Source organism: Salvelinus namaycush, chromosome 6 (assembly GCF_016432855.1).
Source record: "Salvelinus namaycush isolate Seneca chromosome 6, SaNama_1.0, whole genome shotgun sequence".
Lineage (NCBI taxonomy): Eukaryota > Metazoa > Chordata > Actinopteri > Salmoniformes > Salmonidae > Salvelinus > Salvelinus namaycush.
The window spans coordinates 7,169,722-7,184,501 of NC_052312.1; the positions used below are offsets into that span (position 1 = coordinate 7,169,722).

Genomic DNA, 14,780 nt, shown 5'->3' on the forward strand with positions numbered 1-14,780 from the left:
GTATTCGGCTCAGGTGACAAATAACATTTAATTTGATTTGAGTATTTCAATTGTGTTCCCCACAGGGACTGTGACGTGAGTCAGATAAACTACATGTACGCCCAGTATGTAAAGAACACCATGGAGCCTCTGAACATCTCTGACGTCACCAAAGACCAGCGCTTTCCCTGGACGGTCAGTACTGAACATGATCTACTCTGCAATCTTCTTCTTCCAGAATACTATGTTACAATCTTATATATATGTCTTTTTTTTGCCTAACATTATGAATCTATGTTTCTTTCAGAGTGAGAACCCAGAGCACCCCAGTAACCAGATCAAGAGTTTGCTCTGTACGCCTATCAGGAATGGGAAGAAGGATAAAGTTATAGGTACCCTCTCTTGCTTTCGCTCTCCCTCTCTCTCTCTCTCTCTCTCTCCCTTTTTCTCCCCTCTTCCCTTTTCCCTCCATGTGGTTTAGAGAAATAGAGAAATTAATTAGCTGGGCAGTGGTGTAACCGTAATGTATGTCCCCCCAGTCCCCCAATGATCAAACAGAACAGGTCCCTTTAGTCTTTCCACCAACTGCCTGAAGAGTCCAGGAGACACTTGGATCAAAACACAACCTACTGCTCCTAGACTCTAATATAGAACGTATTAACATAATGCCCTCCTCACCTTCTATTCCTTGGACATTAGCGAGGCAATATTTTTTTTTCTTTCTTCCTATTATGATTTGTGTCTGGGCATTAATTTAGCCACCTGTAATTGTCATGCAGAATGTGCAGGAGAAAGGGCAAGGGAAGTCAATGAGGAGGGTCAGAGTGTTGGCGTTGGCACCTCTCCATGATGTGAATACTTAGTAGGTCTACAGGCTGAGGATAGGGCTGTTCATTCATTACAACCTTGCTATCATTTATGGGGCTATTAGTCCTGGAGTAGATGGACCTTTTAGTTTCAGACAAGAGGTCACTAACAACAAACTATTTCATATAAAAAGGAGAGCCAAACTAAAGTTTTGTCACCTGAGTTTCTGGAGTGTGTGTGTGTGTGTGTGTGTGTGTGTGTGTGTGTGTGTGTGTGTGTGTGTGTGTGTGTGTGTGTGTGTGTGTGTGTGTGTGTGTGTGTGTGTGTGTGTGTGTGTGTGTGTGTGTGTGTGTGTGTGCGCGTGCGTGTCTAACATTCCCCCTATGTCGGGTCTTGAAGGTGTGTGTCAGTTGGTGAACAAGATGGACGAGGCGTCGGGGAACGTGAAGTCCTTCAACCGGAACGACGAACAGTTCCTGGAGGCCTTCGCCATCTTCTGTGGCCTGGGTATACAGAACACCCAGATGTATGAAACAGTGGAGAGAGCCATGGCCAAACAGGAGGTCACACTGGAGGTGAGAGGCACTGGTCTCAGGTCTGCTCAGTGTTTCCCACCCTAAGGGTTGAGGTTAGGGTTGGAGGAAGGTATGCTGATCCTAGAACAGGCCTATAAATGCAACTACAATGTGGAGACTTTAACACGGGGGTTGGGAGTGACACCGATGGGTTCCCTTAGGAAATACTGGATGGTCTTCTCCACACTCTGCTCCGTCTTCCCCCATAGGGTTGTCTGTCTGAGAAGGTCACAAACATCTGATGTGAAAGTGTGTCAGCTACCGGAATGCAAAACTAGGGTTCTATACTGAACAAAAATATAAACTCAACATGCAACAATTTCAAAGATTTTACTGAGATAAAGTTCATATAAGGAAATCAGTCAATTGAAATACATTCATTAGGCCCTAATCCATGGATTTCACATGACTGGGCAGCGGTGCAGCCATAGGTTGTGAAGCTAGTTGGAAGAGGCAGTTGATGGTAGAGAAATTAACATAAAATGATCTGGCAACAGCTCTGGTGGACATTCCTGCAATCAGCATGCAAATTGCATGCTCCCTCAGAACCTGAGACATCTGTGGCATTGTGTTGTGTGGGGTCACTTAGAAATGTCCTTGTTTTTTTTAAAGAAAAGCACATTTTGTTGTCCGTTAAAATAACATCAAATTGATCAGAAATAGAGTGCAGACATTGTTAATGTTGTAAATGACTATTGTAGCTGGAAATGGCTAATTCTTTATGGAATATCTACATAGGCGTACAGAGGCCCATTATCAGCAACTGTCACTACTGTGTTCCAATGGCACGTTGTGTTAGCTAATCCAAGTTAAACATTTTAAAAGGCTAATTGATCATAAGAAACCCCTTTTGCAGTTATGTTAGCTCAGCTGAAAACTGTTGTTCTGATTAAAGAAGCAATAAAACTGACCTTCTTTAGACTAGTTGAGTATCTGGAGCATCAACATTTTTGGGTTCGATTACAGACTCAAAATGGCCAGAAACAAAGAACTTTCTTCTGAAACTCGTCAGTCTATTCTTGTTCTGAGAAATGAAGGCTATTCCATGCGAGAAATTGCCTAGAAAATGAAGATCTCGTACAACGCTGTGTACTACTCCCTTCACAGAACAGCACAAACTGGCTCTAACCAGAATAGAAATGGAAGTGGGAGGCCCCGGTGCACAATTGAGCAAGAGGACAAGTACATTAGAGTGTCTAGTTTGAGAAACAGACGCCTCACAAGTCCTCAAATGGCAGCTTCATTAAATAGTACCTGCAAAACACCAGTCTCAACATCAACAGTGAAGAGGCGACTCCGGGATGCTGGCCCAAGTTGGTAAACCCTACCAAAGCATACAATTTCAATTGAGGAAGTGTGATCATAATCATTAGGATGTTTCAGTGATCCGCAGTAGAAGACGTCCTAAATGGCCCTCAGCCTTCAGATGTGAGCTAAACAGCTAACTTGCACTTAAGATGCGTTTTTTTAGGATGGATGAGAAAGTGAACTTGTTCCAAACGTTTAGCTCAGTTGTATGCTGCTTTGCGATCTATTGACAGCAAGGGTTAAATACTGTAGGCGCAATATTTCTGATGATGCATTTTGGGGACTTTCAATTCATTTGCAAAACAAAACGTAAAAAGAAAAAGATTGAGTGTGTGAGTTGACACATGTAGACCCTTCATATAGGCTATGTGCAGCACTTTGTGCAATTCATCCAATCAGTTGTTTTCTTGCTCAAACTGCGAGCAACACCTGTAAACCTCAAGACATTTCTCTCAGAACACAGGGATGTCGATTTGCACGGGACTAGTATTATCAGAGGACCTTGGAGTTTGCCAAAAAAAAACTGTAGATTATTCTGGTTAGTCATCCAGATTTCAGTTTCCATTTAACCCATCTAAACATTAAGCTATAGTTCCCTTGACATGCCATAGGTCTGTTTGAAGTCCCTTCTTGTGACTGTCTAATTTGTATAGCACCTCACATCATCACACATAAAATGGCAGTCATCCTCTTCTGCGACTTCACCATATATTTACAAACATTACTTTTCTGGGCCTCCCTTCTTTTCATTTTCAACTCTCCTTTCGCAGGTTTTGTCTTATTGAAGTTAACTTCGACAATGTCCTTTTTGCCTCGATTGATTGATGTTAACTTTTTCTGCCCGTTCCCAAAAGCATTATCTTGCGATTGGCTGTGTAGGCAATTTGGCGCGGGTACAGTTAAGCCCAAAAGTTTAGGTTTATGCACTAATACCAGATAGTGTAAAATATTGAAGAAAAAAAACTCTATGTATACTATATAAATACAATAACTATATATTTATGGATTTTTTTAAGGTATTGTTTATTTTATTCAACCTGCCTGCCACCCACCCGCCCTTCAACCCAGTGGTGTAAAGTACTTAAGTAAAAATACTTTAATATACTACTTAAGTAGTTGTATGGGGTATCTGTACTTTAATTTACTATTTATATTTTTGACAACTTTTAATTTTACTCCACTACATTCCTAAAGAATTTTTTTTATTCCATACCTTTTCCATGACCTAAAAGTACTCATTACATTTAGAATGCTCAACCAGGACAGAATTAGGGCAGTTAAAACACTTTGTCATCCTTATTGCCTCTGATCAGGAGGACTCACGAAAAAACAAATGCTGTGTTTGTAAATGATGTGTTGGAGTGTGCCCGTCTGTCCGTAATTAAAAATGATAAGAAAATTGTGCCGTCTGGTTTGTTTAATATAAGGAATTTGATGTATAGCAATTACTTTTACGATTGACGATTGAGTAAAAAAAAAAATCCACTGTACTTAAGTACATTTAAAACCAGATAATTTTAGACTTTTACTTAAGTAGTATTTTACTGGGTAACTTTCACTTTTACCTGAGTCATTTTCTGTTAAGGTATCTTTACTTTTACTACAGTTGTCACGCCCTGACCGAAGAGATCTTTTTATGTCTCTATTTTGGTTTGGTCAGGGTGTGATTTGGGTGGGCATTCTATGTTCATTTTCTATGTTTTGTATTTCTTTGTTATTTGGCCTGGTGTGGTTCTCAATCAGAGGCAGCTGTCTATCGTTGTCTCTGATTGAGAACCATACTTAGGTAGCTTTTCCCCACCGATGCTTTGTGGGTAGTTGTTTTCTGTTTTTGTGTCTTCAACAGACAGAACTGTTTCGTGTTATTACATTTTGTTATTTTGTCTCAGTGTTCAGTTTTTTAATAAATAATCATGAACACTTCCCACGCTGCGCTTTGGTCCACACCTTCTTCATACGACGGCCATTACAACAGTATGACATTTGAGTACCTTTTCCCACCCCTGGTGTGTTATTAGCTGTAGTCCCACTCTGATCCTCTTGGTGCTTCAGCCACACAATATTTTAACTGCGGGGACTGCGGGTTATGAGTCAACTATGCCACACCTGTCAGGTGGATGGATTATCTTGGCAAAGGAGAAATGCTAAGGGATATAAACAAATTTGTTCACAAAATAGAGAAATAAGCTTTTTGTGTCTACGTACAATTTTATATATATATATATATATATTTTAGCTCATGAAACATTGGACCAACACTTTACATATTGCGTTTATATTTTAGTTCCGTTTCTTTCTATAGTTTGTCAGAGGGATAACTGTGTGTGTGTGTGTGTGTGTGTGTGTGTGTGTGTGTGTGTGTGTGTGTGTGTGTGTGTGTGTGTGTGTGTGTGTGTGTGTGTGTGTGTGTGTGTGTGTGTGTGTGTCATTCTCAGGTCCTTTCGTATCACGCCTCTGCTGCAGAGGAAGAGACGCGGGCGCTGCAGGTAACTGCGGTAAATTACAATTTATTAACTTACCACACACGCACTTACAAACACACACACACACACACTTGTGGCCATACAAGCATTGCCAGACAGATGCCTTCCTTCAGGTTGGAAGGACAGTGTGTAGATGAGGTGACTTCAGCCATGATGTAATGAGACCACTCCAGCGCATGTAAACCTAACCAATATGGCGACTCACATGTAGATACTCATGCAGCCTATGAGGATAACGGTCTGGAGATTAAAAAAACACGAAAAAGACTGACCATATTGATTAGGGTTTCAAATCAAAAGTGAAAGTATGCACAATACCCATTCCAGAAAGCCAATTTAAGGCCCAAATCATTTGCTTTTAAAGTTTGGCAATGATAATTGGCCTAAAAAGTATCTGACTTCTTTTTAGGCCATGTTACCCTCCCTGTTGCTGAGGCATTGACTCTCTGAAGGACTGATGTTTCTCTAGCTAGAAGGATACAAGCTCAGTTTCTTAAAACGCCAAAGGATGTGGGTTCGAATCTCGGGACCACCCATATGTAAACAAAAACAATATGCAAGAATGACTGCAAGTTGCTTTGGATAAGTGTCTGCTAAATGGCTTATATATGATATACTGTATTTCAGCAGTGTGCATCGGTTTAGTTCAAACAGTTGATTGACAGTACTCTCATAATATCTGTGGTGGTTGTAGGAAAAGCTGTGTTTTACTTTCTGTCTGATTAGACATAATTATATGGTAGGATTCCCCACCGTTGCCCTGATTTCTCTCACCCTTCTTTCTCACAAAGGCTTGTAATCTCTCTGTCTGAGCTGACTCTGCTGCCAGAAAGAGAGAGAGATAAAAACGACTAGAAGGAGAGGTCAAGAAAATGCCAGTAGAGAGAGAGAGAGAGAGAGAGAGAGAGAGGGAGAGAAAGAGGAGAGATCCTTTGTGCATTAGGGGTGTCCTGTCTGCTCTGTGTAGAAGTGCTGTCTGTCAGCTAAAGGGGAGGTGAGCCGAACACAGATAGATACTCTTCCTGATCACAGCTCATTGATTATTAATGCCTGCTAGAGATCCCTGGTGCTTAGGGAAGGTGAGTGTTTGTGTGTGTGTGTGTGTGTGTGTGCGTATGTGCATAAATATAGTATATGTGTGTGTGTGTACATGCGTGCATACCCTATATGAGTGTGTATGTGTACATCCCTCTCACACACTCCTCTGTCTGTTTGTGAAGGTGGCCACTGTTCCTTCGGCCCAGTCTCTGCGCCTGATGGAGTTCAGTTTCAGTGACTTTGAGCTGTCCGACGCTGAGACCACTCAGGCCACCATACGCATGTTTGTAGACCTCAACCTGGTCCAGAACTTCCAGATGAAATACAAGGTAGGAGTGTGTGTGTGTGTGTGTGTGTGTGTGTGTGTGTGTGTGTGTGTGTGTGTGTGTGTGTGTGTGTGTGTGTGTGTGTGTGTGTGTGTGTGTGTGTGCGTGCGTGCGTGCGTGCGTGCGTGCGTGCGTGCGTGCGTGCGTGCGTGCGTGCGTGCGTGCGTGCGTGCGTGCGTGCGTGCGTGCGTGCGTGCGTGCGTGCGTGCGTGCGTGCGTGCGTGCGTGCGTGCGTGCGTGCGTGCGTGCGTGCGTGCGTGCGTGCGTGCGTGCGTGCGTGCGTGCGTGTGTGCGCATACGTGACTATGTGCATGTATGTGCACATGCCTGTATGTGTGTGAGTACATAGATGTGTGTGTATATGTGTGTTTGTACATCCATAACAGCAGCTCACCACCCTCTAAATCAGGATTCCTCAACACACCACAGTGGCCTTGTCATGCATCACTCACAATAGATGACATCATAACCTATAGAATGCGAAAAACTTTGAGGTTCAGAAAAAGGTCATAATGAATGTCAATATTTATTATCAAATCATTATTGAACAAATGTGTGAGTCACTATGCATTGGCTGATAGGGAGTTGATTGGAAGCTTATGCCGGTAAATGGATGGACATGGAAAGATTGGATGAACAGAATCCAGTGATTCGATTAGCAGGGTGGTCTAAGTTTTCCTATAATACCAATCAGATTGCCAGCCTGGACAATTTTAAGGTCTACTGCTTGAGGATGTACAGATACAATTAAAGTCACTGTCATTCTGTCTGTTCTCTAATTTCTTGTTGAACATTTCCCTCTCTCTTGCTGGCCATTTTTGCCCCCTCCTCCCCCACCTCCTCTTCCCCTCCAACTCCTCTTCCCCTCCCCCTCATCCCCCCCTCCTCTTCCCCTCCTCTTCCCTTCCTCCTCCCCTCCTCTTCCTCCTCCTCTCTCACCACCTCCTCCTCATCTCTCCCTCTTTCTCCCCACTTTTTTTTGTCTATCTCCAACTGTGTTCCTTCATATCCCACCTCCTCCCCTCTCTATCCCCCCTTCTCCCTCCGTTCCCCTCCCCCCTCTGTCTCCCCCTTCCCCCCCCTCTCTCTCCCTCCGTCCCCCTCTCTCTCCCTCCCCCCTCTCCCTCCCCCTCTCTCCCTCCTCTTTCCCTCCTCTTCCCCCCCCCTCTCTCCCCCCTTCTCCCTCCGCCCCCCTCTCTTCCCCCTTCTCCCTTCGTTCCCCCCCCTCTCTCCCCCCTTCTCGATCCCCCCCTCTCTCCCCCCTTCTCCCTCCGTCCCCCCCTCTCTCTCCCCCCTTCCCCCTCTCTCTCCCCCCTCTCTCTCCCTCCGTTCCCCCCCTCTCTCTCCCCCCTTCTTTCTCCCCCCTTCTCCCTCCGCCCCCCCCTTCTCTCTCCCTCCGTTCCACCCCCGCCTTCTCTCTCTCCCCCCTTCTCCCCCCCTCTCTCTCTCCCCCCTTCTCCCCACCCCCCCCCCCCCCCTCTCTCTCTCTGTAGAGTCTGTGCCAGTGGATCCTGAGTGTTAAGAAGAACTATAGGAAGAACGTGGCCTACCACAACTGGAGACACGCCTTCAACACCTCCCAGTGCATGTTCGCCTTGTTCAAATCTGGTCGGTTACAGGTGAGTTCAGCCAATCAATGGCCAGCATGGAAGGGGTGCCGGGTCACTCCGTCCAATCAATAAATAATATATCCCAGCAGGAAGTCTTATTTGTGTCATTCCGACCAATAGCTATTGAGTCAACATGCTGTAACTGTGCTGTTACCGGGTCAGTCCGACCACTGTGTTCTGTCAAGGCAGCATTCGCTTCCAGTTACCTTAATATTTAAATACCAAATGTTCTACCTCTGAATGTATTACTCTGCCATCTTAGTTGGAAGATATCAGATGTAATATGATATAGGAAGAATATCATTATCATAAATAGTAAGTCAAAGACACTTGAACAAACAAGTACTGTATCTCAGACAGAAACAGAACTCAACGTATCCCAAACACCCAGTTCTAGTCCAACCCAGTTTTAGTGCAACTAATTTCCAGTCCTACTCAGTTACAGTCCAACCCAATTCTAGTCCAACCCAGTTCCAGTCCAACCCAGTTCCAGTCCAACCCAGTTCCAGTCCAACTCAGTTCTAGTCCAACTCAGTTCTAGTCCAATCCAGTTCCAGTCCAACCCAGTTCTAGTCCAACCCAGTTCCAGTCCAACTCAGTTCCAGTCCAACTCAGTTCTAGTCCAACCCAGTTCTAGTCCAACCCAGTTCTAGTGCAACCCAGTTCTAGTCCAACCCAGTTCTAGTCCAACCCAGTTCCAGTCCAACTCAGTTCCAGTCCAACTCATTTCCAGTCCAACTCATTTCCAGTCCAACTCATTTCCAGTCCAACCCAGTTCTAGTCCAACCCAGTTCTAGTCCAACCCAGTTCCAGTCCAACTCAGTTCTAGTCCAATACAGTTCTAGTCCAACCCAGTACTAGTCCAACCCAGTTCTAGTCCAACACAGTTCTAGTCCAATACAGTTCTAGTCCAACCCAGTTCTAGTCCAACTCAGTTCTAGTCCAACTCAGTTCTAGTCCAATACAGTTCTAGTCCAACCCAGTTCTAGTCCAACCCAGTTCTAGTCCAATACAGTTCTAGTCCAACCCAGTTCTAGTCCAATACAGTTCTAGTCCAACCCAGTTCTAGTCCAACCCAGTTCTAGTCTAATACAGTTCTAGTCCAACTCAGTTCTAGTCCAACTCAGTTCTAGTCCAATACAGTTCTAGTCCAACCCAGTTCTAGTCCAACTCAGTTCTAGTCCAACCCAGTTCTAGTCCAACCCAGTTCTAGTCCAACCCAGTTCTAGTCCAACTCAGTTCTAGACCATAACCCTCGGTACACACACCCAGCTCTGTTCTGATGACTACATGTTCTGTTCTGATGACTATATGCTCTGTTCTGATGACTACATGCTCTGTTCTGATGACTACATGCTCTGTTCTGATGACTACATGTTCTGTTCTGATGATTACATGTTCTGTTTATGATGACTACATGCTCTGTTCTGATGATTACATGCTCTGTTCTGATGATTACATGTTCTGTTCTGATGACTACATGTACTGTTCTGATGATTACATGTTCTGTTCTGATGATTACATGTACTGTTCTGATGATTACATGTTCTGTTCTGATGATTACATGTTCTGTTCTGATGATTACATGTACTGTTCTCATGATTACATGTTCTGTTCTGATGACTACATGCTCTGTTCTGATGACTACATGTTCTGTTCTGATGACTACATGTTCTGTTCTGATGACTACATGTTCTGTTCTGATGATTACATGTTCTGTTCTGATGACTACATGTTCTGTTCTGATGACTACATGTTCTGTTCTGATGATTACATGTTCTGTTCTGATGATTACATGTTCTGTTCTGATGACTACATGCTCTGTTCTGATGATTACATGTTCTGTTCTGATGATTACATGTTCTGTTCTGATGACTACATGTTCTGTTCTGATGACTACATGTTCTGTTCTGATGACTACATGTTCTGTTCTGATGATTACATGTTCTGTTCTGATGACTACATGTTCTGTTCTGATGACTACATGTTCTGTTCTGATGACTACATGTTCTGTTCTGATGATTACATGCTCTGTTCTGATGATTACATGCTCTGTTCTGATGACTGCATGTTCTGTTCTGATGACTACATGTTCTGTTCTGATGACTACATGTTCTGTTCTGATGATTACATGTTCTGTTCTGATGATTACATGTTCTGTTCTGATGACTACATGTTCTGTTCTGATGACTACATGTTCTGTTCTGATGATTACATGTTCTGTTCTGATGACTACATGTTCTGTTCTGATGACTACATGTTCTGTTCTGATGATTACATGTTCTGTTCTGATGACTACATGTTCTGTTCTGATGACTACATGTTCTGTTCTGATGACTACATGTTCTGTTCTGATGATTACATGTTCTGTTCTGATGACTACATGTTCTGTTCTGATGATTAAATGTTCTGTTCTGATGACTACATGTTCTGTTCTGATGATTACATGCTCTGTTCTGATGACTACATGTTCTGTTCTGATGATTACATGTTCTGTTCTGATGATTACATGTTCTGTTCTGATGATTACATGTTCTGTTCTGATGATTACATGCTCTGTTCTGATGATTACATGCTCTGTTCTGATGATTACATGTTCTGTTCTGATGATTACATGTTCTGTTCTGATGACTACATGTTCTGTTCTGATGATTACATGTTCTGTTCTGATGATTACATGTTCTGTTCTGATGACTACATGGTCTGTTCTGATGACTACATGCTCTGTTCTGATGACTACATGCTCTGTTCTGATGACTACATGCTCTGTTCTGATGACTACATGTTCTGTTCTGATGACTACATGTTCTGTTCTGATGATTACATGCTCTGTTCTGATGATTACATGCTCTGTTCTGATGATTACATGTTCTGTTCTGATGACTACATGTTCTGTTCTGATGATTACATGTTCTGTTCTGATGACTACATGTTCTGTTCTGATGACTACATGTTCTGTTCTGATGATTACATGTTCTGTTCTGATGACTACATGTTCTGTTCTGATGACTATATGCTCTGTTCTGATGACTACATGTTCTGTTCTGATGACTACATGCTCTGTTCTGATGACTACATGTTCTGTTCTGATGACTACATGTTCTGTTCTGATGACTACATGTTCTGTTCTGATGATTACATGTTCTGTTCTGATGACTACATGTTCTGTTCTGATGATTACATGTTCTGTTCTGATGACTACATGTTCTGTTCTGATGACTACATGTTCTGTTCTGATGACTACATGCTCTGTTCTGATGATTACATGTTCTGTTCTGATGACTACATGTTCTGTTCTGATGATTACATGTTCTGTTCTGATGACTACATGTTCTGTTCTGATGACTACATGTTCTGTTCTGATGATTACATGTTCTGTTCTGATGACTACATGTTCTGTTCTGATGACTATATGCTCTGTTCTGATGACTACATGTTCTGTTCTGATGACTACATGCTCTGTTCTGATGACTACATGTTCTGTTCTGATGACTACATGTTCTGTTCTGATGACTACATGTTCTGTTCTGATGATTACATGTTCTGTTCTGATGATTACATGTTCTGTTCTGATGACTACATGTTCTGTTCTGATGATTACATGTACTGTTCTGATGATTACATGTTCTGTTCTGATGACTACATGTTCTGTTCTGATGACTACATGTTCTGTTCCGATGACTACATGCTCTGTTCTGATGACTACATGCTCTGTTCTGATGACTACATGTTCTGTTCTGATGATTACATGCTCTGTTCTGATGACTACATGTTCTGTTCTGATGATTACATGTTCTGTTCTGATGATTACATGTTCTGTTCTGATGATTACATGTTCTGTTCTGATGACTACATGTTCTGTTCTGATGACTACATGTTCTGTTCTGATGATTACATGTTCTGTTCTGATGACTACATGCTCTGTTCTGATGACTACATGTTCTGTTCTGATGATTACATGCTCTGTTCTGATGACTACATGTTCTGTTCTGATGATTACATGTTCTGTTCTGATGATTACATGTTCTGTTCTGATGACTACATGTTCTGTTCTGATGATTACATGTTCTGTTCTGATGACTACATGTTCTGTTCTGATGATTACATGCTCTGTTCTGATGACTACATGTTCTGTTCTGATGACTACATGTTCTGTTCTGATGATTACATTTTCTGTTCTGATGACTACATGCTCTGTTCTGATGACTACATGTTCTGTTCTGATGATTACATGTTCTGTTCTGATGATTACATGTACTGTTCTGATGATTACATGCTCTGTTCTGATGACTACATGTTCTGTTCTGATGACTACATGTTCTGTTCTGATGATTACATGCTCTGTTCTGATGACTACATGTTCTGTTCTGATGACTACATGCTCTGTTCTGATGACTACATGCTCTGTTCTGATGATTACATGTTCTGTTCTGATGATTACATGTTCTGTTCTGATGACTACATGTTCTGTTCTGATGACTACATGTTCTGTTCTGATGATTACATGTTCTGTTCTGATGACTACATGCTCTGTTCTGATGACTACATGTTCTGTTCTGATGATTACATGCTCTGTTCTGATGACTACATGTTCTGTTCTGATGATTACATGTTCTGTTCTGATGATTACATGTTCTGTTCTGATGACTACATGTTCTGTTCTGATGATTACATGTTCTGTTCTGATGACTACATGTTCTGTTCTGATGACTACATGTTCTGTTCTGATGATTACATGTTCTGTTCTGATGATTACATGTTCTGTTCTGATGACTACATGCTCTGTTCTGATGACTACATGCTCTGTTCTGATGATTACATGTTCTGTTCTGATGATTACATGTTCTGTTCTGATGATTACATGCTCTGTTCTGATGACTACATGTTCTGTTCTGATGACTACATGTTCTGTTCTGATGATTACATGCTCTGTTCTGATGACTACATGTTCTGTTCTGATGACTACATGTACTCCCTCTGTTAGATCAAAGGTTACTATCCAGGTCTTGCTAACAACTGGCTGTTGAGTTGATGTGTAAGCTGCTCTCTCAAGCAGACAGTGCTAAGCGACTAACTCCCCTCTCTGTGTAATGAGACTAACACTGTGTGTGTGTATGGGCGTGTGTGTGTGTGTATGCGTGCGTCCACGTGTGTGTTGAGAGTTGTTGTGTGAGTGTGTTTGCCCAACCCTTGTTGTCTCGCTTGTCGTAATACTGGCCTGTGATAAGCACCGGTGTCCTTCCATAGAGCTAGAGGAGTATATAACAGCTGTGGAAAGAGGTGTTAAAGTGTGTGTGTGTAGTCGTGTGTTCATGGTCTGTACTGTATGTGCTTAGCTGGTGGCCTGTGATGGAAGTTGGTGCGTTAATACTATGACTGTTCATAATGAACGACATCTTAGTGGATGGTGTGATTCATTCTCTTCTTCTCTCTCTCTCTCTCTCTCTCTCTCTCTCTCCCTCTCTTACTCTCTCTCTCTCCCTCCCTCTCTTTCCCGTCCATCTCCCTCTCTGTCAGAGTAATATGACTGATCTGGAGACCCTGGCCTTGATGATCGCCACTCTGAGTCACGACCTGGACCACAGAGGGGTCAACAACTCCTACATACAGAGGTAGGCTGCAGTACTGTGTGTGTGTGTGTGTGTCACAGAATCTCACAGTGGTTGTGTGTGCATCTCTATCAGGAGTGACCATCCCCTGGCCCAGCTCTACTGCCACTCCACCATGGAGCACCACCACTTTGACCAGTGTCTCATGATCCTCAACAGCCCAGTAAGATCATACACACACGCACACACACACACACGCGCGCACGCACGCACGCACACACACATATTTGTCACGGGTGTCAGGATTCTATTGGTGTTTCCTCATTTTCTCTTTGTAGGGCCAATTCCATGAGCTCCAGCTGCTAGTCTAGTCTTGTCTAGGAGATAACACTGCTATGGTGTAATTAAGCACTGTGAATAAGAGACCTGCCTCATCTTCATGGACACACATTCACTGGAGAGCATCAGTTAGCTCATCTGGATGTAGTAGACACACACACAAACACACCATTATACACACACATTGCAAAGATAAGGAGAACAGATCTAATTGATGAATTGACTGTTTTCGAGTATTGTCGATTTGTGCTGCCCTGGCAACCATGCTGTAGTTGAACCTAATAATGGCGCCGGAGGGAATGGCGGCCATTTTAAGGGGCTCCTGACCAATTGTGCTATTTGGTGTGTTTTTGTTGTTGCGCTGATCTGATCTGAACATAATGTTTCCACCATCGAAAGACATATTGATTATCGCGGACCAGGCCCTAAATCCCAACACTCGAAGGAGGAGACACCACTATAGAGGCCGGCGTGCGGGATACCTGACGAGACTACGTCGGAGAGTGGATAAGCCGTTTTATTGGTGAACGTGCAATCACTGGAGAATAAACTGGATGAGTTCCGTTCGAGACTATCCTATCAATGTGATTTGAAGAACTGTAATATCATATATTTAATTAGATTTGTGCCTGAAGAAGGACATGGAAAATTTAAATCTAGCTCATTTTTCTATACATCGGCAGGACAGAACGGCGGCTGCGTTCTGAGTTCTATGAAGGTTTTGTGAAGAATGCACATATTAACAGAGGTGACATCACAAAGGTCA

At 42.8% G+C, this 14,780-nt stretch overlaps 1 protein-coding gene across 1 annotated transcript in view; it reads left to right on the forward strand.

The window, feature by feature from the left end:
- Positions 1-14,780, forward strand: part of LOC120049473 (cGMP-specific 3',5'-cyclic phosphodiesterase-like) — a 79,891-nt gene that overhangs the window by 52,728 nt on the left and 12,383 nt on the right. The window contains exons 9-16 of the mRNA XM_038995737.1: positions 66-174; positions 287-371; positions 1,186-1,361; positions 5,105-5,164; positions 6,373-6,519; positions 8,010-8,135; positions 13,644-13,738; positions 13,811-13,898. Coding sequence (XP_038851665.1) covers positions 66-174; positions 287-371; positions 1,186-1,361; positions 5,105-5,164; positions 6,373-6,519; positions 8,010-8,135; positions 13,644-13,738; positions 13,811-13,898 — 886 coding nt within the window. The remainder of the gene's footprint in view (positions 1-65; positions 175-286; positions 372-1,185; positions 1,362-5,104; positions 5,165-6,372; positions 6,520-8,009; positions 8,136-13,643; positions 13,739-13,810; positions 13,899-14,780) is intronic.